The 22428-nt window shown below is 50.8% G+C and overlaps 2 protein-coding genes across 2 annotated transcripts; one reads left to right on the top strand and one right to left on the bottom strand.

Annotated features, from left to right (window-relative positions):
* Positions 1 to 7398: 7398 nt before the first annotated feature.
* BRI1 (Leucine-rich receptor-like protein kinase family protein) lies at positions 7399 to 11490 on the bottom strand. The gene has a single exon (XM_048707989.2). It carries the CDS (start codon positions 11145 to 11147, stop codon positions 7776 to 7778), a length of 3372 nt encoding a protein of 1123 aa, XP_048563946.2. The 5' UTR covers positions 11148 to 11490; the 3' UTR covers positions 7399 to 7775.
* Positions 11491 to 17257: 5767 nt separating this feature from the next.
* Positions 17258 to 22169, top strand: LOC147980076 (uncharacterized). The gene is made up of 7 exons (XM_087515466.1): positions 17258 to 17443; positions 18166 to 18222; positions 18628 to 18897; positions 19914 to 20441; positions 20622 to 20799; positions 20917 to 21110; positions 21558 to 22169. The coding sequence occupies exons 1-7, from the start codon at positions 17258 to 17260 to the stop codon at positions 22167 to 22169; spliced, it is 2025 nt and encodes a 674-aa protein (XP_087371592.1).
* Positions 22170 to 22428: the final 259 nt, after the last annotated feature.

Raw genomic sequence — 22428 nt, 5'->3', positions numbered from 1 at the left:
CACACGCTGAAAAGCATCAGTAGTTGCCTTCCCTTTCCTCTCTTCTGCTTTCTCCTGGAGCTGCTCAACTACAGTCTGTATCTCAGTTACCTTGAGGTCAAGATCATAGAATTTTGTCTCAACAATCCTCTCTAGGCTCTCCTGATTCCGAGTCAGGGTGGCCAAGCCCTTCTCAATCCTCAGTGTAGCTTGAATCAGATAGCCCAATTGATCTTGTTTTGACTTGAGGAACACCTGAGATGCTTATTCTACACTTGGCATCCTTGCAGCTTTCTCTGCCTTAGCTTTAGCTCTCTTCTCTTGTGCTTGAGCTGATGACGGTTCATTCTCATTCATGACAACTTCATTATCTTCAAATTCAGGATATAGGGGTAGATGCTCCTTGTCCAACAAGTATGTTCCTGTGCCCATCTTAGAATTGATGAGCTCCTGAATATGTGGAGCATAACCACAGCTTCTCTTTTGGTCAGCAGCTGTCCTTTTGATTGTCTCTACAATCAGGCTCATGACTTTAAACTTCCGAGGGACATCAAAGATTTGCAGCATGTTGATGGAATGTCCTCTGATCATCTTGTGATCTCCTGACTTGGGTAGCAATGCGTGCCTTAGGATCCAGTTGATGGTAGGCAGACCAGACAACAAGAAATGTACAGATCTAAGCTTATGAGTCTCCAAAGCTTTATCAGGGATCTCTTTGTACATGTTTGCCATGGAGTTGTGGTCTTTCTTATTCTTGGCATACACATCCAAGTCATCCTCATGTTCCTCTGGGGCATTGATCAGCTTGGCCCATTCTTCAATAGTGGATTGGTACCTAGTACCTTCAGACATCCATATGATCTTCCCATCTGGGTAAAAGTGAGCGGTGGAGTAAAACTGCATGATCAGCTCATTGTTCCATTTTGTGAACTTCTGTCCAAGAAACTCATCTACTCCACATGCTTTGAAGCTATCATATACTCCTGGGAAGTGATCTTCATTCTCCTTGATGTATTCCCAATCAACCCATCTCATGTCACAAACAATGGGCTTCTTGTCAAGCAAAATTGTCTCATAGAAGTCTTGCTGTCCTTTGTATGAAATTTGTAATCAACTGCAGTCCTCCTCCTACTAGCATAGGGATCAGACTGTCTCCACAATCTTAGTCCAGCATCTTTTCTGATGTGCATGTCTTCAGCCACTGGATGAGCATCATTGTGGTGTGTGATATTGGGTTTCAATTTTCTCAAAACAAGAGACTCATCAACCTCTTCTTCAGCTTGAGGCACTGGGGCCTTGTTCTTCTCTTCAGCAGGAATACTTCTAGTGTTCCTCTTGGGCTTTGACTTCTGAGCTTGAGATTTGAGAGCAGACTTGGGCTTTGATGTTGCAGCCCCTGACTTAATAGCATCTCCCATGAGCTTTTGAGCTTTGGGTGCTGGAGCATCTTCTTCCTCTTCCTCTTCTTCTGATGGATCCTTAAATATGGATGATCTCCCTAGAACTCTGGCAGTGGTCTTCTTGACCCTCTCTTTTCTCTTCTTTCCTTCTCCAGCCTCTTTGGGTTCAAGAGTGAACTCCATAGTTTCTTCCAAGGCTGCTTTCCTAGGCTTGGATGTTGGCATTCTCTTGGCAGGTGCCTTCTTGTGCATCCCTGGCTTTGTTGTAGCAGCTGAGCCATACTCCTTCTTCAGCACTTTCTTCTTTGAGGTGGCCTCATCCTCAACAGCCACATAATCTTCATCCTTAGAGTCTGAGATTTTCTTCTTCCTTGCTCTAGTGGATGCCTTGGGCAAGTTACTAGGTGTGCTTCTACTACCCTCATCATAGCTGCTTGAGGGATCTGAACCCTCACTCAATTGCACGTGTTCCTCAGATTTGTTCTGACTGTCACTCTGGTCAGATATATTGGCAATCACTGACAGCAAACCCTGTGAATAGATGTAGATGAGGTAGAGTGGATGAGCATCACAAAGTACAGAGTTTTTGCAAAACAGATGACTTAAAAACTTAGTTTTAGTTCTCCACAGAAAGCATTTCGGAGCTACCGATTTGATAAACTCAGTGACACCGAAGCAGCTTTTGGAACCGAAACTAGTGAACTCGGTCAGATCGAGTCACGGTTCGGTGGCACTGAAAACATTTGAAGCACAAGACCACGTATGCAAACAATCCATCCACTGAAAACTTCCTTTAGATTAGATTGGACCTGAACAGTGTCACATAATCTTCATCCGCAGAGTCTGAGATTTTCCACAAACTTCTTGGTTCAACTCCACAATCTTGACGGAGGCTCCCAAGTGACACCTAACCAATCTAGGAGACACCACTCTCCAAAAGGTAATAGACGGTGTGTTGATGATGAACTCCTTGCTCTTGTGCTTCAAATGATAGTCTCCCCAACACTCAACTCTCTCTCTCACTGATTTGGATTTGGTGGAAAGATGATTTGAGTGGAAAGCAACTTGGAGAAGGCTAGAGATCAAGATTCATATGGTTGGAATGGAATATCTTGACCTCAACACATGAGTAGGTGGTTCTCTCTCAAAAAATGTATGATGTAAGTGTAGGAATGTTCTGATGGCTCTCTCCACGAATGAAGAGTGGGTGGAGGGGTATATATAGCCTCCACACAAAATCTAACTGTTACACACAAATCACCAAACTCGGTGGGGCCGAATAATGAAACTCGGTTGGACCGATTTAGTTCAAAATGTGAACGTTAGGATTTTCAGTGAGACCGACATGTCAACTCGGTGAGACCGATTTCATTAGGGTTAGGGCATAACGTAATCTTAGTTAGACCGATTACACAGACGCGGTAATACCGACTTTGGTAATAAGTTAACTAGAGAGTTGATCAGGCAAACTCGGTGGGACCGATTCGCTCATCTCGGTGAGACCGAAACATTACGAAGGGGAAACAGAGAGTTTGCATTGCGAACTCGGTGGGACCGATCGCTCATTTCGGTTGGACCGAAACGTTATGAAGGGAAACAGAGAGTTTGCAATCCCATCTCGGTGAGACCGAAATCCCTATCGGTGAGACCGAAAAGACTAGGGTTTTGTGGCAGTGGCTATGTCAACTGAACTCGGTGGCGCCGGATGGAAAGTTTCGATGGGGCCAAGTTTGACTTTTGGTTTGGGACATATGTGGATATGAGAAAGTGGTTGAGGATTTTGGAGCATATCACTAAGCATTTTGAGCAAGTAACCCGTTAAGCAACACCTCATCCCTTTTAATAGTATTGGCTTTTCCTATGGACTCAATGTGATCTTGGATCACTAAAAGGTAAAATGTAGAGTCTTGAGCTTTAGAGCTTGAGCCAATCTTTTGTCCTTAGCATTTTGAGGGGTCCCCTTTTCTAATCCATGCCATGCCAATCATTGAGCTTTCCTAAAATATTTATCTTGAAATAGTATTAGCTCAATGAGCTATATGTTGTTAGGAATTACCAAAATAACCCAGGGATAGTTGCACTTTCACGTCCCATGATGTCCGTACCAGGTGATCAACAGTTGCAAGAGGACCCTGCCTGAAATATGGTTTAGTGTCAAACACTACCTCTTCCTGCTCACTCTCAATGATCATGTTGTGCAAGATGACACATCAATTCATCACTACCACATCTGAGATTTGGACCAGGTCAGAGTGGGGTACCGGACAACAGCAAATCGAGATTGGAGCATACCAAATTCCCGCTCGACATCCTTCCCGCAAGCCTCCTGACACTTGGCAAAGTAGGAGTTCTTGCCTCTTGGCACAGGGTTTGAGATAGTCTTCACAAATATGGACCATCTCAGATAGATGCCATCTGCTTGGTAGTATCCCTTGTTATAGTGGCGCCCATTGACCTCGAAGTTCACCGGAGGAGCATGACCTTCAACAAGCTTGGCAAAGACATTCGAGCACTGCAGTACATTGATGTCATTGTGATTTTCTGGCATACCAAAGAAGGAGTGCCAAATCCAGAGGTCATGTGTGGCCACTGCCTGAAGTCCCACACTGCAAGCTCTTTTGACGCCTTTGTACATCCCCTGCCAAGCAAATGGATAGTTTTTCCATGCCCAATGCATGCAGTCGATGCTTCCAAGCATCCCAGAAAATCCTCTTGCTGCATTCTGTGCTAGGATCCGAGCAGTGTCTTCAGCATTGGGTGATCGCAAGTATTGTGGTCCAAACACTGCCACCGTTGTCCTGCATAACTTGTACAAACACTCAATGATGGTGGACTCGACCATGCGTCCATAGTCTTCCTGTATATCACCGGGAGCTTCGTATGCAAGCATCTTCATAGTTGTCATGCACTTCTGGAGTGAGGAGAATCCAACTGTGCCGATGCAATCCTTCCTGCAAATGAAATAGTTGTCAAACTCCCCGATGGCATTCACAATCCTGAGGAAGAGCTTCCGACTCATTTGATAACGGCGCCGAAATACTCTCTCGTCGTGCAATGGAGTGTCGGCGAAGTAGTCGGCGTAGAGCAACAATAGCCCTCCATTCGATGCCTCTGCTTGCTCTTACGGTGGCCCGACACCGAGCCACCTCTCCACGGCTTTGCATTGTTCGCGAACAGGCCGGCCAGAGAGGCTAGGATCATGAGGTGCTCTTCGTCGTCGGTGTCGGCCTCAGCTTCCTCCTCCATCAGAGCCGCGAACGCCTCCTCGTCGTCGGAGTCCATTGCTGGACACCTGGCAGATGTTGTGAGTGGGCAGCCGTCGGTATCCCCGCATGCATGGTCAGAGCCCTGGAAAGCTCACCCAGGAGCGGGATGGAGGTTGTCGCGACAAAACCCTCTCTTTCCGGGCGGAAAATGGCCTTTCTAACGACGGAGCAGCGGCTGTGGGCAGGTGGGCTACGCCGAGATCGACATGGCGGTGAAAGGGGAAGTGGCGTCCTGTGGCGGACAGGAATCTGGGCGGGGAAAAGGCGTTTCTCGCCTGACAGTGGTGGCCCACGCACCACTTTTCCTTCCGCCGGAGCCCCCAAGTGCTCCCTAGTACGCTAGATTCGGTCTGGGATCGCCGGGCCAAAAAATGGGTCGAACCGGCGGAATTCGACGTCTTGGGGGGGGGGGGGGGGGGGGTAGGTTTTTTTTCGACGTCGGCCGAAAAAATGGCGTCTTGAGGGGGGAGGGGGGCTGTTGAGGATGCAGCTGGAGATGCTCTAATACTGAATACAAGGGAATTGCTGTTTACCAGGCCACACCAGCAATACGTAATTCATCATACTGGAACACATCATACTAATTAGAACAAAATATGAGCATTTCCACCTCTTCTGGTGTCAGATGCATTGCCCATTCAAGCAAAGGGAGCTTGCAACTTTTAGTACCCCGCCACATCCACGGCACAGTGCGCATTCATTCACGGTGGTAAATGCCACATAGCCGGCACGAGCAACCAACCCGGCCGGCCGCTTGACCCAGTCGTATCGCCTTTTGGTTGGAGGCGCTCGCTGCGAGCAACGCTTCACGGTGGTCCGTACATTTCACGGGGAGGGAGGGAGGGATGGAGTGGCCATGAGAGAGATAGGCGCTGCCAGGCGGGCAGGTCGCTGAATGAGCCGGTCACTCACTGGTTGGGCTACACTACACGGGCAGTGACTGTGGCATGATAACCCTGTCCCTGGATGCCCTACATGTCCTCCCCCAGCAGATGAGGGTGGAGGCATTAGGCCAAGCACAGCCGTCCCGGGGCCCATCACAGATGCATGATGGGGATGCCCTCCTTTTCAACACAAGGGAGAAGAACTCAACTAGCAGCAGCGAATGCACAAGCAAGCAGACATGGGTCTATTCATCCATCGCCAGCACCTCAGCAGCGGCGCTGCTACTTGCTAGATACACTCGCAGGAATTGCTCGAGGACATGCTGATGTCTGATGATGATGTGAACTCTTTGGACTAGATTTTGCGCGTGAGATTGGCCGAGGAACATGCCGCGTTTTTGGGCTGCTGGCCATTAATGGTGACCGAAGATGACCCTGCAACTCGGCAAAAGAATGAAAAGCCGGATGTCTTTTCCCATTTTTCTCTCTTTCTTTCTTTTGTAAAGGGGAGAGACCGAGAGAGAGTAGTGTGTTGTCACCCCGGCATGTACGTGGCAGACCAGCATGTGGAAAATGAGAACTGGTACAACTTTGAGACTTCATGTACGTAATAATAAAGGCCAACTTCAAAAATTTCATGCACATTTGAGCTTGTTTCTGCGCAGAGAAAGGGGTGGTGTTGCATTCATGCATGCATTATAGACTGGGAAAGCCACATGGTGGTATTGACACCACTATTCCAAATGGGTGGGATCATGATAGCACTGGGCGAGCTTGATTTAAGCCGAAGCTCCAAAACAACGCAGGCACGCAGGCAGGCGGGCAGAGGGGCCACGCCCTTGTGGTGATGCCAGAGGCTCCATTCCGAGGCACAGTTTGTCAATGTCACCATGGCCTTTGTAGTAGCTTTTCCAGACTTTGTGTTGTGTGTTCTGTTGTTGTTGCTGCCTGTGGGACACACTACTTACAATGGAGCTCTTGGGTCTCCTGAAGGGTAAAAACTATTCAATTCACCCAGAGAAAATGACCCGCCCTGCCTATATAGGCTGTGTGCTAGTAGTACTGCTTTATACTGACCTGTGAAGCTTCATGAATTTTTACCATATGTGACAACTGGTGTGCCCTCAATTCTCTCACAGCGAAGGAATAATAAACAAACCAAAACAAGGAGCACGCCCCAAACTCAAATCTGAACCCGCAGCCCTCGCTAGGTTTGAACAGCCCTCTCGAGATCTGGGGGAATCAGCGTGCCACTTGCTTGCTGGACATGGAGGATTAGTTTAGCAAGGCCTAAGCATTGGACACAGCACCATGCATCTATAATAGAGAAGATGGAGCAGTATAATAGGGCGAGGAGCCATGTTGCCACCCATGCGATTAAGATAAGCAGAGAGAGGACAAAAACTGGTTAAGGGAACCTTTGACCAACTAAAGGCTAAGCTAAGCTCACTGATTGATGATTTGAAGACAAAGCAAGCCCCGGGAAATTAAAGAAAGGTGGCCGTGCTGCGTGAGTGCGCCTTCTTGTATGCGTGTGTGCGCGCCACAGTGCCCCCTGGTCCCACCACACACACACACACACACAGGCGAGGCCAGGCCATGCGCTACCTCACATGGAAACAGGAGCTGTGTCAGCCTCTTGACTGCCCATTGGCTGGTCTTTCGCTGTTCACCTTGGCCTCCCTCCGTCCTCCTGCCTGCCCCCCCTCCAGTACTGCACTGCCCAACCCCTCCTCTCAGATTTACTGCTCAGGCTAGGGTTTCTACCGTGCATCTGCAAATGGTACCATGTTTAGATCAACCGATGAACACACATTGTACAAATGCCAGCCAACTGCTAGGCAACAAGAACACTAGAAGCAGTGGAGGGAATTTGCACCGGAGAAAATCCACCATTTATATATGTACATACACAGCTCTTTACTGGAGCGCTACGACAAAATAAACGAGGAGCTGAAGAAAGCTGGGAAAGAAAGACAAGAAAAAAGTGGTGAGCTACTCCTATAGGTACATGACATGACGGCTTGGGACTTACGGGAGCTACAAGGGAGGGAAAATTTCTTCTTATCGTGTACCATCAGAAGAAAATTCTAAGCTTGCGTTGCGTGGGAACCTTCAGGATGGTATCAGCATCTGAGAGACTGATTTCTACGGGCACTTCGCCCCGGCCCCAAACTGGACGGACGGACGGACGTGTTGCTGCCGGTCGCCGCCGGTTGCGTGTGTCGCCGGCGGTGGTCATCTTCCTAATCTTTCTCCTCCTTGGCTTCCTTGAGGGTCATGTCCATGACCGCAAAACCTGGATCGTCGCTCAGCCCGGTGGCCACCGACGAGGTTTTCGAGTCCACCGTTGACCCAGCCTGGATCTCCTTGAACATCGTCATCACCTTGAGCATCGTTGGCCGCCGGGACGGCCTGTCATCCAGGCATGCACACGCGATTTTCAGATGCTCCAGCAGCTCCAGCTCCAGGGTGGGATCGTCCTTCAGCAGCTCCGGGTCAAACACATCGGCGATCTTCAACTTTGTGTGCATCTTCACCCATCCTACAAGATTATGGTCCTCGCCAAAATCTGTTGAATCCGTCGGCGGCTTCCCGGTGAGCAGCTCCAGCAATACAACGCCGTAGCTATACACATCGCCCTTGGTGGTGCACCGGAAGCTCTGGTAGTACTCTGGTGGCACATACCCTGGCGTGCCGGCAAGGGTGGACACGCTCAGGTGTGTGTCCACCACACTCATCATCCTCGCCATGCCAAAATCTGAGACCCTTGCCTCCAGATTCTCATCAACGAGCACATTGCTCGACTTCATGTCTCGGTGGATGATATGTGGAATGCAGTTGTGGTGGAGGAACGCCAATCCTCTTGCTGCCCCAATTGCAATCTTTCGCCTTGCCGCCCAGTTCAGCTTTATCCCAATCTTTTTGCGGTCATGCAGCACATCCTCCAAGCTGCCAAACTTCATGAAGTCATACATCAGCAGCCGCTCCTCACCAATCTTGCAGTAGCCGAGGAGCGGAACAAGGTTGCGGTGTTTGATCTTGCCAATGGTCTCCATTTCCGCTGTGAACTCCCGGTCACCCTGGCCACTCACATGTATTAGCTTCTTGATTGCAACAACCCTCCCATCCTTGAGCGTTGCCTTATAGACATCACCAAATCCACCGGACCCAATCAAGCTCTCATTGTGGAAGCCATTGGTGGCCTCAACGAGATCACCCAAGGTGAGTTTCTGCAGTGGCTTCTCAAATGCAGCCAGGTTGATGCTGAGAGCATTTGTCCCGGAGAGTCTCCAATTGGAATTCATCGTGCCAGAATGTGACCGGCTATCAATGTATATATCACGGGAGGTACTTGCCTCATCATTCTTCTGCCTCCGCTTCTTGCTCTCGATGGCGATGATGACCAACCCAAATATGCAGAAGAGCGAGAACAAGAGTCCCATAGCAACACTGCCTGCAAGGGACGCCTTCCTCCGGCTGGATTGGCCACCGTTAGAAGAGCCTTGCCCAGTATGCGACTGGCATGCTGGCAGTGGAAAGCCACACAGACCGGAGTTATTCTCATACTGGCTCTTTGGGAATGTGGCAAGAGAACCAAGCTCTGGAATTGTCCCATTCAGCTGATTACTCGACAGATTGATCTCAGACAAAGACAGTGATGAGAACGAGCTGGGTATCGGCCCTTCCAACCGGTTGTATGAAAGGTCAAGTACTGCGAGCTTCTTTGCACCAGCTAGCTCTGTTGGGATAGCACCAGACAGAAGGTTGTGCCCAAGATTCATGATCATGAGGTAATACATGTTCCCAAGCTCCTTGGGTATCTCGGAGTCGAGCTGATTAAATGACAAATCCAGAAATATCATGGAGCCATTCTTGTTGAAGGTGTACTCTGTGCTCCCCATATACATCCTTGTGAAGTTGCACAGCTTCTTGCTCGGCATCCGACCAAGGTCCTCAGATCGGATGCTTGAGAACTCCAGCAAGCTCCCCTTGCCACGACACTGGCTGCTCAGCTCGTCGTTGCGAAGATACACATAGGGCCGCCCAATAATGAGGCCAACAGTCATCTTCCCCGACTGCTCTGCCAGTTGCGGTGGAATTGATCCATTAAGTTGGTTGCTGTTGAGGTCCAGCCACACCAAGCTCTTGCAGTCACCAAGCTCTGCGGGTATCTGTCCGGTGAAGGAATTGTTGCTCAGCTTCAAGATTGCCAAGTTGCTGAGCTTCCCGAGCCACGGGGGGATCGGCCCGGACAGCCGGTTGCTCGCCAAGGATATCCAGTTGAGCTGCTTGCACTTGGCCAGCTCCGGCGGGATACTGCCGGTGAGCCCGTTGTAGTCCAGGATGAGATGCTCCAGGCCGGGAATGCTCGACAGAGACGCGGGTATCTCGCCCTCCAGTAAGTTCTGCCACATGATAAGGTCCTGGAGGCGGCCAAGCTCGCCGAGGGACTCCGGGATGGAGCCGTTGATGTAGTTGAGACTGAGGTCGAGGGAGACAAGGTCGGTGCAGTTGGAGACGGCCTCCGGGATGCTGCCGGAGAGATAGTTGTTCTGAAGGTAGAGCACGCGGAGCCTGGAGTTGGGATCTTGGCAGAGGGTCGAGGGGATGGTGCCGGAGAAGTTGTTGGAGCTGAGGTCGAGCACCTCGAGGTCCGGCAGCGCAGCGACGGAATCAGGGATGGAGCCACTGAAGTGGTTGAAAGAGAGGGACAGCGACTGGAGCTGCTGTAGGCCGGTGAAAGCGTCGGCGGGGACGTCGCCAGAGAAGTTGTTGTTGGAGAGGTTGAGGGCGGTGAGCGACGTGAGGCCGGCGATGTTGGGCGGGAAGGCGCCGGCGAGATGGTTGCTGGAGAGGTTGAGCGCCCTCAGGCTGCGGCAGCCGGAGAGTGCCCCGGCGGCGACATCGCCGGCGATGAGGTTGCCGGACAGGTCAAGGTACTGCAGCCCGGAGCAGTTGGTGAAGTCCGAGAGGCCGCCGGAGATCTTGTTCCAGGCGAGGTCCAGCCAGCGGACAGAGCCGAGGCCGGCACCCACCATCCAGCGGAGGTCGGCATCTCCGGCGATCTTGTTGCTGGACAGGTCGAGAGTGTCCAGGGCCGCGAACCCCTGCCCGCCACCGCCACCGCCAGCGGCCTTGGCCGCACCAACTGCACCACCGGACAGATTCAGCGTCCTGAGCCCGGCGCAGGAGCCGGCGAGCGCGGCCACGTCGGCGACGGAGCCGCGCAGCGCGGCATTTCCGGAGAGGTCGAGCTCCTGCAGCTTGCCGCCGCACCTGGCGCCGGCCGCGGCCGCGAGCGCGCCGCTGACGTTGGCGCCGCGGAGGCTGAGCCTCTCGACGGCGCTGAGCTGCAGCAGGGTGTTCGCGACGGCGCGGAAGTCGGCATTGAGCGCGACGGCCGCGAGCGAGAGCGACGTGAGGCGCCCGCCCCGGCACACCGCGCCGGGGAACCTGCAGGCGCCGTCGCGCGCGGCCCAGCCGTCGAGCGCGTCCCGGTTGGGCAGCGCCGCCCTGAAGTCGTCCAGCAGCTGCGCGTCGTCCGCGGCCGCCGCCGCCGCGAGCGCCGCCAGGAAGAGGAGCGCCGCCGCTATCGCCAGCCGCAGGGAATCCATGTGGGAGCACGCTCTACCTTGAGACCATACGAGAAGCGGTCTGCAGAAGTGGGAGCAGAGAGATGGAGAAGGGAGAGAGAGTGGGAAGTGAGGGGGAGATGGTGGTGGGGGGAGAGAAAGAAAGAAAGAGGGGGACGGAGAGAGAAGGGAGAAGAAGCGAGAGAGGAGGCGAGGCGGGGGGCAGATTAAACAGCTGTAGGTAAGAGGGGGCAGTGGTGGTGGGGTCACATGGCATGTGCCCCCGTCCGCCAACGAACGAATCGCAGTAATCCGCGGTGCGATTTGATTAACCTAACCTAACCCAAAGCTAAGCACGGTGCTTATCCGCTAGTTACGGCGGGCGACGCTAACCAACCAGCCAAGGGCCCGATCCCATCGCCGGGGCGGGGCGGGGCGGGGACAGGCGCTGCTCTGCTCGAGGCGCGCTCACGTGCCGGCGGCGAGGCGAGGCGGGGCGGGGCGGGGCGGGAGGAAATGACTGCTTTGGGCCTCATCATCATCGTCGTGGTGGAGGAGCGAGGTCGCGGTCCGAGCCGGGCGTGCGGGGGAGGAATCCGGGCGGACGCGTGGGTGGGCTGCGTTGCTTCGCCAAGGGTTTTTGTCTTTAATTCCGAGGTGGGCTGGTAGATCCGATCCGGGCGGCCGGCCGGAGCGAGCGTGCGTGCGTGCCACCTTTTTCCAGCCTCCCCACAATGCCCCCGCTCTCTCTCTCTCTCTCTCTCGTCCCCGGCCGCGCGGGCAGCAAGCAGGGTAAAGTGTCAGACCACCCGCTAACCTACGCGACGCGACGTGATGAAGTCATCACGCACGGCCACACAAGCTGGCCGGAGATTTGCTTTCTCTCCGGTACGGTTCAGCGCCGTGGTTTAGTTTGTTCGACCCTTCGCTAACCGTAACCGTACGTAGTACGCGCTGGTTCGGCAAGCGCATGCAGTTTCCCGCAAAATACCAAAACCAGGCGCATGCAATTACGGAGTAACTCCAAGTCGACAATCGTCTTACTAGTCGTAAACTTGCAGATCGTGCAAGTCTTTGAGTTAACAATATGCATGTAATCCATATGAGCTTTTTTTGGCACACTTGGTCATACTAATCAATGTGTACGTGCAATGCATGTTAATTTGGGAGTATATTAAGTGCATGCGGATATTAAGTAGGATTTTTTTTGCATGTAATTATGTGATTAGCACTATTTTGGCATGAAATTAACTGTACGCTAAACGTGTTGAGTGCTCGACATTAAACCAGTCTAGGTTATTGGATTGACATGACTTGATGGCCGAGATTAATTGGATATGCTCATTTGGGTCTTTTTATATTGGTATAGATATAGATATACATGATGATTCGAACAAACCGTTTTAGGCCTTCTTTGGTCTCAGGTAAAATTTTGTAAATTTTCATCAAGTTTATACAAAAAGGTATTAACATCCACAATACAATCAAAATCATCATTAAATATTTCCTGGAAAAAATAATCATCATTAAATATATTTGCATACCATATATATTTATTAGTATTATGAAAGTTCGGATTGTTTTCAATAAATTTGGTCAAACTTTATAAATTTTGACTTAGGCCAAAGCTAATACGCACGGTCAATAAAAACGCAGGGAGTATGTTAGGAATATTATAGGAATAAAACAAATCGTATAAAGTGAGATTACATGTAGTATCGCAATTTTCTATAGGAAAAATATGTCACTTGGTTGATAGGATAGGAATTTTTTCATTGGGTCTAGGATCATGTTTTTTTTCTCTTTGAAGTGGTTATTATCCTACATAGGAATAGGAAATTCATTCCTATATACAAAAGGGCTCCAAAGAAAAAAAAATTATATCCTTTAGAATTCCTACAAAATCCTCTAAACCAAAGGAGCCTTAGAGGTTTAGGAATACAGTGGGCACGCCCGCGCAAGTTCAAAGATTGTGGATGTAGTTCACTTGAAGTATAACAGGTGAGAACAAAATGCTAAGTTGACTGTACTCCTACATGTAAAGCTAACAGAAAAATGTTATGTTAGTCATGCGGTCTTCGAATAAATGCAAAGACTGATGAGTACATATGGCACACGGGTTATAGTACTAGAGTGTTAATTTCAAATAAAGGAAAAGTTCAAAAAGGTGTAATAAACAAGAGCAATTCGAGAAAATCACTTGACCTGAGATGGCATGAGACAATTACATGGAAACACACTATTAATGGCTACAAAGAAGAGAGTGTGAAACGATTTAGATACTTTACGCTTTTAACCTGTGTGGTGTGATGGGAACCCCAGGTGGGTTTAAACCCCCATGTAGACCTTACAGAAAGCATCCTTATGTAGGACAATAACCCGATGAATTTATCGATTAATTTCTTAGCCCGGTGAATGCTAGTCGGGCTACTCCGCAAGAGTAAAGTTGCAATGTTTTGTATGAGATGTTTTGCTCCGTGTATATCTCATCCGTTCCAAATTATAACATGTTTTAACTTTTTTCAAAATTGCATGTATGTAGATGTGCTTAAGTGTGTTTGTTCATTTATTTCAGTCGCACGTAGTTCGTATTGAATATCCAAAACGTCTTTTGAACAAAGGTGCCGCTGTTTAGGTACTAGCATAATTACACTTAACCGTGCTTTTAACTAATAGTCCTGCTTGATAGTACCGCTATCTTTTTACAGTACCTCATCGAGTTTCCATTGCCATAATAAAAACGAAAAGGATAAACAGAATGAAAAAAAACGCACGCAAATGCATGTCCATCCGCTGCATGCTACCGGGCTCACAATATTACCATGATTCCATGAATGACCGAGCAAACGCAAAGTTGAAAAGATCCAGCCAGTCAAACAGGAAACGGGAAAGCGGCTTTATTAGTAGTGGCGCGATGATGAGGTTACGGCCGCACCCGTGCGCCTCGGCGTGTCGCATATTTGGGCTATGAAGTGGAGAGCATACCCCGTGTGGGTGTGGCGGGGCCCACCATCGACGCCCGCACCACCATATCCGCTCCATCCCCGACTCCATCAGTTTCGCTGACGTACCTGGCCCGGCGCGCGGGGCCCGCCCTTCAGTGGAACTGGCGTTTCCGTGGACGCCCGATTGGACAAGTCACTGGAAAATGTTTTGGGAAACGGGGCCCGCATCATGACCCAGCACGTGCGCCTGTCCCTGGACCACCGGCGAGAGACGTCCGTGGCCGTTTGATTCGGGCCCTGGTTGATATCATCCGTCCACAGTGAGGCCGGGATGGGGCCCACTCGTCTGTAGACGAGCACTGTCGTTGGGTGGGGTGGTGGGTACCGGGTACGCGCAATCTGCCGTTAGATCCCCCCCGCGCTGACGGAAAAAATGGATACGTTACTACACGAGGCTGTTGCATGCGTAGTGACCACTGACCAGTCACGCCATTTGCAGCTTCTTTGACCTCATCGGCCCAAAGCGAGCCCAATTTGATTGCACAACACCGTACATCTTCTGTGCGTACCTCCCCGTAACGTAGTCCTAGTACTACTAGCTTCTCTTTTCGGGTGATAGCTCGTTTGCGTCTTTTATGACTTGTTTTGGGTGTTCCTAATCGGAGTGGAAAGATCCACGAGCCCTGCCGGTGGCTGTCTTTGGTTCCGGCGCCGTCGTGACCGCCGCCGTCCTTTACACCGACTCTAACAAAATCCTCATATCACCATATCATCGTAATGATCCTTGCCGCCTTTCAATATTTTAAGACAGACAGCTTAGGCCAACTTCACCGCGCGATCCCAAACGGACGTCCGGTTTGGCCGGATTATGTCCCTTTGGAGCGCCGATGGGTTCGCCCATGTCCGCGTTTGTCTGATGGGTCGTGGGTGCGCCCAACGCGCGGCCTCGTCCCAAAACCTGTCTGGGGTGGACGTGAATAAAAAAAAATTAAAACTTAAATAAAATGACTAAAAAAGTAAATAAACACATTTAAAAAAACATAAAACATATATATAGGGGTTACGACCATAAAACGGCCCAGTTTATCAGTCCACTTAAACGGCCCAGTTCATAATTAACATAAAACCAAAAAAATGACTCCCACACGCTCCTGCGGTGCCCGTCGATGCCGTGGCCGTCGCCGTCTTCACTGGCCGCCGGTGGCGGCGTCGTCGCCGACGAGGTCGGCGTATTCCGGCGGCGTCCACAGGTGGGCCGGCGGTCCGTGGTGCACGGGGGCGGCGGGCTGCAAGGTGGCCGGTGGTGCCTGCACCACTTCCTCCCGAGGCGAGGCCTCCCGCTCCGGCGACCGCGGCGGCGTGGGGCACCAGTTCACGGCCCCCAGGGAAGCCGCCATCTGCTCAGCAAAGCACGACCAACTCCACCCCTGGCCCACCAGGTCAGGGTGAAACGCGGCCACCGGCGGCTCCTCCACCACCTCCTCCCGAGGCGCCATCTCCAGCTCGGGGATGGCGACGTCGCCGGCCGCGAAGAGGGCCATCGTCGCCTCGAGGTCCGCCCATTGGCGCTCGTCGTGCGTGTGCATGGAGTCCTCCAGCACACGCACCATGAGCCGGGCCTCCTCCTCCGCCGTCATGCGAGGAGGTGGGGGTGGCGATGGAGATGGCGACGGCGACGGCGTGGGCGTCAGGCCGCGGACCTGCGTACGCCCGCGCGCCTGGGGAGCCGCTCGGGGCTCACGTGGCCACCGCGGCCCCGTCGACATGCCGGCGAAGAACGACGCCCGCCGCACGTCGTGCTCATCGCGGAGCCACGTGTCCCACAATGTCGAGTTGGGGGCGTACCTCTCGTCGTAGTAGAGGTCGTCCGGGAGGAGGCGGCGGCGGCGGTCGATCTCCTGGCGGCGCGCACGGCTGCTCTGCGGGACGGGCGGGATCGGCACGCGGTCGGCCGACAGGTGCCAGTTATTGGGGAGGTGGACGTCGCTCCAGGGCAGCGGCGTCCTCGTCTTCCAATAACGGCGGCAGACGGCCGCCTCGATGTAGTGCCGGTCGCGCTCGCTGGCGGCCGTGGGCGCGATGGAGAAGGCGGGCAGCGCGGGGGGCCTACATGGTGGCGATGGCGACGCGGGCTCCTCTTTCTTCACCGAGCCACGGCGGCGTCCCGACGAGGAACCAGCCTCGCGGTCGTGCTTGCCTTTGCGGCCGTAGTTCCAGAGGCCCATGGCTGCGGCCGGCCGACCGGCGAGTTCTTGGCTAGGGTTTGGGTTCGGCACTGTCGGGTTTCGAGGAGGCCGCGGGGTGGCGTGGGGCAGTGTGGACGATGACCCGTCCACGCTTCCCACTTAAAGAAGGACGACGAACGTTCTACGTGCGGATGACAGGTGGAGCCGCCCGCTCGTGCGCATTGATGTGGGCGGGTGGGAGGTAGGTGTCCGCCTTCCATGCAGCCCTAACGCGGATGAGGCGCGCGTCCGTTTGGTGTCCGTCGCGACCCAAACCCGGCGCAAGTTTGCGCTCGGAATGGGTCGGCCCGGACACAAAACGGACAAGATGGGTCCAGGCCGTCGCACGCTGGGCCGCTTACTTTGTCCCTTTTATCCCAAACGGCCGGGGCCGGATAGGATAGGATTGCGCGGTGGAGTTGGCCTTACACGATGTTAGTACTCTGGCGGGGACAAAGGCGCATACAAGGCAAGAAAAGCGGGAAGACGGCGCCGCGAAGGCGTAAAGAAGTGGCGGGAAGGTTCAAGTGCGGTGCGGGCCGCATTGGAGGAATAGTGGGCCGGCGGGCCAAGACAGAGAGCCCATGTAACCTGCGTGTTATAAGCAAGAGAGCGTTGGAGAGCGAGGCATCGAAAAACTTGTAATTCAAACCTGAACCACTTGTCTATCTAGCTTATCTCTTCTCGCTTCCGTCTCCTACCTTCATCTCTCTCCCTCTAATCTCGATCTCGAGCTGTAGTTCGTCGCCGGCGAAATTCCTCGGAGTCTAGTCGTGAAAATCTGGTATCAGAGCCGTCTCCTCGCTCCGCCGTGCGCCAATTTTTTCCCTGAATCATACCCGGCAAATCCGAGGCGGTGGTCGTGGATCGCCTGCGGGCTTGATCTGTGTAAATCCTGACCTGAGGTGGGTTGATTTGGGGACAATTGGCCACAACGACAACATTGAAGCCGAATCCGCAGACGCGCTTCATCGCGGACGAGATGGAGGCCTTCCAGGAGCGCATGCTAAAGGAGTTCGTCGAGATCAGGGCGGCGCAACGCAAGCTGGAGGTGGTCGATGGGATCTGCGCGCAGTTGGCGGCGCTCGACGCCAAGCTGACGGAGCAATCAACGTGTCTCGACCAAGTTCAAGTGAAGGTGGATCTCTCCTACGACACGCTGGGGCAGGTACAACAAAGTCAATTCCATGTCTCATAGAAGGGGAAGCCACCAGAGGTACCAGAGACCTCGTCGCCGACAGTGTCTGAAGTGTCCGACGACATACTCGGCCCAGGGCCACCATTCGCTGCTCAGGTGTTGCCTCGTCCAGTTCAGGTACCCCCCAGCAACCCTCTGTCCCAAAAAGTTGTGCAGTCAGTTCAGGAGGAAAATTCAGGCAAGCGCCCATGGATGCCCAAAATGGATTTCCCTTGTTTTGATGGAAGTGATGTCAGGATCTGGTTAGATAAGAGGGTGTTTGTTTCCAGGGACCTATTGGTTTAGGGACTTAAAAAAGTCCCTATAAGTCCCATCTAAACCAAACAGGAGGGACTTATAGGGACTTAAAGTGGGCATTTGGAACTTATGAAATAAGACTCTCAAGGAGGGACTTATAGGGACTTATAGTTGTAATATGGTCTTATAGAGACTTATAAGTCCCAGGAACCAAACATGTAGGAACTTTTTAGGGACTTGGGACTTATAAGTTGAGACTAAAATAAATGCTAGGACTTATGAACCAAACATGGCCTAAGTGTGAGGCGTTCTTCAAGTTATATAGTATACGTGATAGCTTCAAGGTTACGTCCGCCTCTCTGTACCTGACGGATAACGCTGCTAGTTGGTATCAGGCATTCAAACAAACCAGCGCATATCACACTTGGCCACAGTTTTGTGCAGCGATTGTGTAGGAGTTTGATGTTAATGTGTACAGGCAGAAGGTGAAGGATCTGATGTCGCTCAAACAGGTAGAATCAGTGAAGGAGTACATGCAAAAATTTCTCTAGCTGGTATACACAATCAGGCTGTATGAACCGTCGATCAGTGACACTTTCTTAGTCACTCGCTTCATTATGGGGCTCAAATCAGAGTTACGATCAGCGGTGGAGTTTCAGATCCCAACCAATGTTCAGACCGCAGCGATGTATGGATATGTTCAAGAAGGACTGTTACTGCAGCAGAAAACAGTCAGAGGAAATTACCAGAAAACTACTTTTGCCAAACCGGAAACTCGGCCGGCATTGGCTACTGGTGATTTATGGAAAGCCAAACAGTTGAAAGAAGACCGCAGAGCTAACGGTCTGTGTTATAAATGTGGAGAGAAGTCCATTCCTGGACATGTCTGCAGTTAGTTGCCTGTGACTAGCGCTCAGTTAAAAACGGCAAAAACAGTGGTGCATAATGAGATAATTTCAAATGCTCTCTTGGATGCTCTCATTGAACAAAATACAGCAGACTCTGCTACTATTTCAGTTACTGCTTTGTCAGGAGGAGCTCACCCAAGAACCATACAACTGCGAGCCTTAGTGGGGAACCAGGTGGTGCTCATCTTAGTGGACTCAGGGAGCACCCACACTTTTGTGGATCAAGCACTGCTCAACAGGATACCTGTTACTGTGGAAAAATTGGCTAGACCTATGCAGGTAAAAGTGGCTAATGGGGAACTGGTCCAATGTGCTAAAAGAGTGTCTCAGTTAACCTGGTGGATCCAAGGACACAACTTCACAAATGCAATGAATGTGCTTCCTCTTGGAGGACATGATATTATTCTGGGCATTGACTGGCTAGAACAATGGGGAGTGATGCAATGTCATTGGGCAGAAAAGTGGATCCAATTCAAATACTCAGGGCAAGAAGTGAGATTGCAAGGTGTACTACCTGCCACACCAGTAGAAATTAAAGAAGTAACAGCCGAACAACTGTTGAAATGGGAAAAGGCAATGAAGTATGGGCAACTGCTATGTTAAACAGAATTGTAATGGCACCTGAAACTCCAGTCCCTCCTGCTGTACAAGAATTACTGCAACAACATAACACTGTGTTTAAAGATCCTTAGACATTGCCTCCTCACAGACCACTGGATCATGCCATTCACTTAATCCCTGGGGCTGTTCCAGTTAATTGCAGGCCATACAGATACTCCCCACTACAAAAAGATGAAATAGAGAGACAAGTATCTGAAATGATGAAAGCTGGTTTGATCACACCAAGCATTAGTACTTTTGCTTCTCCTGTTCTCCTGGTAAAGAAGAAGGATGACACTTGGAGGTTCTGTGTGGATTATAGAAAATTGAACGATATTACCATTAAAAGAAAGTTTCCCCTACCAGTGATTGATGAGTTACTGGATGAATTAGGAGGTGCTAAGTGGTTTTCAAAACTGGATTTAAAAGCTGGATATCATCAGATCAGAATGAAGGAAGAAGATGAGCACAGGACAACATTTAAAACACACCATGGCCAGTTCCAATTCAAGGTGGTGCCTTTTGGACTGGCTACTACTCCAGGAACATTCCAATGCAATATGAATGTGTTTATGGCAGGGCCTAACAGAAAATATGTGTTGGTATTCATGGATGATATCCTAGTATTCAGCATAACTCTAGAGGATCATATTCAAAATCTAAGATCTGTGTTTGAAATTTTGGCTGAAAATCAGTTACATGTGAAACAAAGTAAGTGTGTGTTTGCTCAGCAGTCCATGGAATATTTGGGCCACATCATTTCTGACAAGGGAGTAGCTACTGATCCTGCAAAAACAGAAGCTATGGTTAATTGGCCTGTACCAACAAATGTGACTGAGCTAAGGGGATTCTTAGGGTTAACAGTTTACTACAGGAAGTTTGTCAGGAACTATGGTCTGTTGGCTAGACCTCTAACTGTCTTATTGAAGAAACAAGCTTTTCAGTGGTCTGACACAGCTCAAGCAACCTTCCAACAGTTGAAACAGGCCATGGCCACAACTCCTGTCTTAGCTCTACCTAATTTTGACAAAACTTTCACTGTGGAGACAGATGCATGTAATACTGGAGTAGGAGCTGTGCTATCTCAGGAGAGGCACCCCATTGCTTACTACAGCAAGGCACTTGGAATAGCTAGTCAGAAACTGTGCATTTATGAGAAAGAGTTTCTCGCAATAATGATGGCCATTGAGAGATGGAGATCTTACCTGGCCAGAGCACCTTTTGTAATTAAAACATATCATCAAAGCCTCTATCACTTAGGGGATCAACTTTTGACTTCAGATTTGTAGAGAAAAGCTATGACAAAGCTGGTAGGCCTGCAGTTCACTATTCATTACAAAAAGGGAGTGGAGAATACCGCAGCAGATGCACTTTCCAGAGTGGCTCATTTGTTTCCTGTCCAGGCACTGTCTACCAGCAAACCTGTCTGGATACATGAAGTGTTGAATTCATATACAGTTGATCCTGCTGCACAAGAGATGTTGCAGAAACTGGCAGTGGATAACAAAGCTTGTCCTGGATTTCACTTGCAAGAGGGGCTCATTAAACATGAAGATAAAATTTGGATTGGAGCTAATACAGGTCTGCAAACAAAGCTCATTCAGGCTTTTCACTGCTCACCAGTGGGAGGACACTCTGGCATACTTCCCACTTACCACAGAGTTAAGCAGTTGTTTAGTTGGACTGGTATGAAAACAGATGTGGAGAACTTTGTGAAGCAGTGTAACATTTGTCAGCAGGCTAAACATGAGCTGTGCAAAACACCTGGGCTGCTGCAACCTCTTCCTTTACCAGATAGGCCATGGCAAGCTATTAGTATGGACTTCATTGAGGGATTGCCTAAATCAGAGGGGTTTACTGCTATTCTAGTGGTTGTGGATCGTTTCACTAAAGTAAGTCATTTTCTGCCTTTGGAACATCCGTTTACAACAGCATCAGTGGCTAAAGTCTTTCTCAATAACATTGTCAAACTCCATGGACTGCCCCTGTCCATTGTTTCTGATAGAGATAAGATCTTTACAAGTGCATTCTGGAAATAACTGTTTAGAGTGTGGGGCACTGAGCTTCAGATGAGAACAACATATCATCCTCAAACTGATGGTCATACCGAGCAAGGGAATCAATGTCTAGAGATGTACTTACGCTGTGGAGTTCATGCCTCTCCAGCTAAATGGGCTACCTGGTTTCCTCAGGCAGAATTCTGGTATAATTCTACTTACCATTCTTCCTTGGGCCGCACACCATACAAAGCGCCATATGGCCAAGACCCAAATGTGGGCCAGTTAGCAGGTCAGTCTATCTCCATGAACCCTGATGTTCAGACTTGGTTGGCCTCTCAGACTGAACACACAACAATGCTCAAAGATCATCTGGCCAGAGCTCGGTGCAAGTATAAGCATTTGGCTTACAGAAAAAGGTCTGATCGCCAGTTGGTTGTGGGAGAAACAGTGTATCTGCGCCTGCAACCCTATGCCCAGTCGTCAGTGGTCAACCGTCCCTGTCCCAAACTGGCTCTTAAATCCTTTGGACCTTTCAAAATTCGGGAGAAGATTGGAAATGCTGCATACAGACTGGAGTTGCCGCGCGGCAGCATGGTTCATCCTATGTTCCATGTATCCCAGCTCAAAGCTCACATGTCGGATACTCCGGTGTTCACTACACTACCTATTCCTCTGGATCTGTCCCTGCCAGGAGTGCAACCTGAAGAGATCTTGGATCGTCGCTTGGTCAAGAAAGGGAATGCATCGCATCTTCAGGTTTTGGTCAAGTGGACAACTAGTCCTACATCGTCAGCAACTTGGGAAGACTATCAGGTGCTCAAGGATCGCTATCCAGATGCACCAGCATGGGGACACACTGGTTCTTCAGGGGGAGGTATTGTCAGTACTCTGGCGGGGACAAAGGCGCGTGCAAGGCAAGGAAAGCGGGAAGACGGCGCCGCGAAGGCGTAAAGAAGTGGCGGGAAGGTTCAAGTGCGGTGCAGGCCGCATTGGAGGAATAGTGGGCCGGCGGGCCAAGACAGAGAGCCCATGTAACCTGCGTGTTATAAGCAGGAGAGCGTTGGAGAGCGAGGCATCGAAAACCTTGTAATTCAAACCTGAACCACTCGTCTATCTAGCTTATCTCTTCTCGCTTCCGTCTCCTACCTTCGTCTCTCTCCCTCTGATCTCGATCTCGAGTTGTAGTTCGTCGCCGACGAAATTCCTCGGA

Source organism: Triticum urartu, chromosome 3A, assembly GCF_056163025.1.
Source record: "Triticum urartu cultivar PI428250 chromosome 3A, HENAU_Tu73, whole genome shotgun sequence".
NCBI lineage: Eukaryota > Viridiplantae > Streptophyta > Magnoliopsida > Poales > Poaceae > Triticum > Triticum urartu.
The sequence above is the reverse complement of the archived record's forward strand: the minus strand, read 5'-3'. Positions and strand labels throughout refer to the sequence as shown.

Coding starts and splice junctions, on each gene's coding strand:
- BRI1 (XM_048707989.2), bottom strand. CDS start 11,147: ATGGATTCCCTGCGGCTGGCGATAGCGGCGGCGCTCCTCTTCCTGGCG.
- LOC147980076 (XM_087515466.1), top strand. CDS start 17,258: ATGGAGGCCTTCCAGGAGCGCATGCTAAAGGAGTTCGTCGAGATCAGG. Junction 17,444..18,165: donor CCTACGACACGCTGGGGCAG/GTACAACAAAGT, acceptor GCGATTGTGTAG/GAGTTTGATGTTAATGTGTA. Junction 18,223..18,627: donor ATCTGATGTCGCTCAAACAG/GTAGAATCAGTG, acceptor ACTAGCGCTCAG/TTAAAAACGGCAAAAACAGT.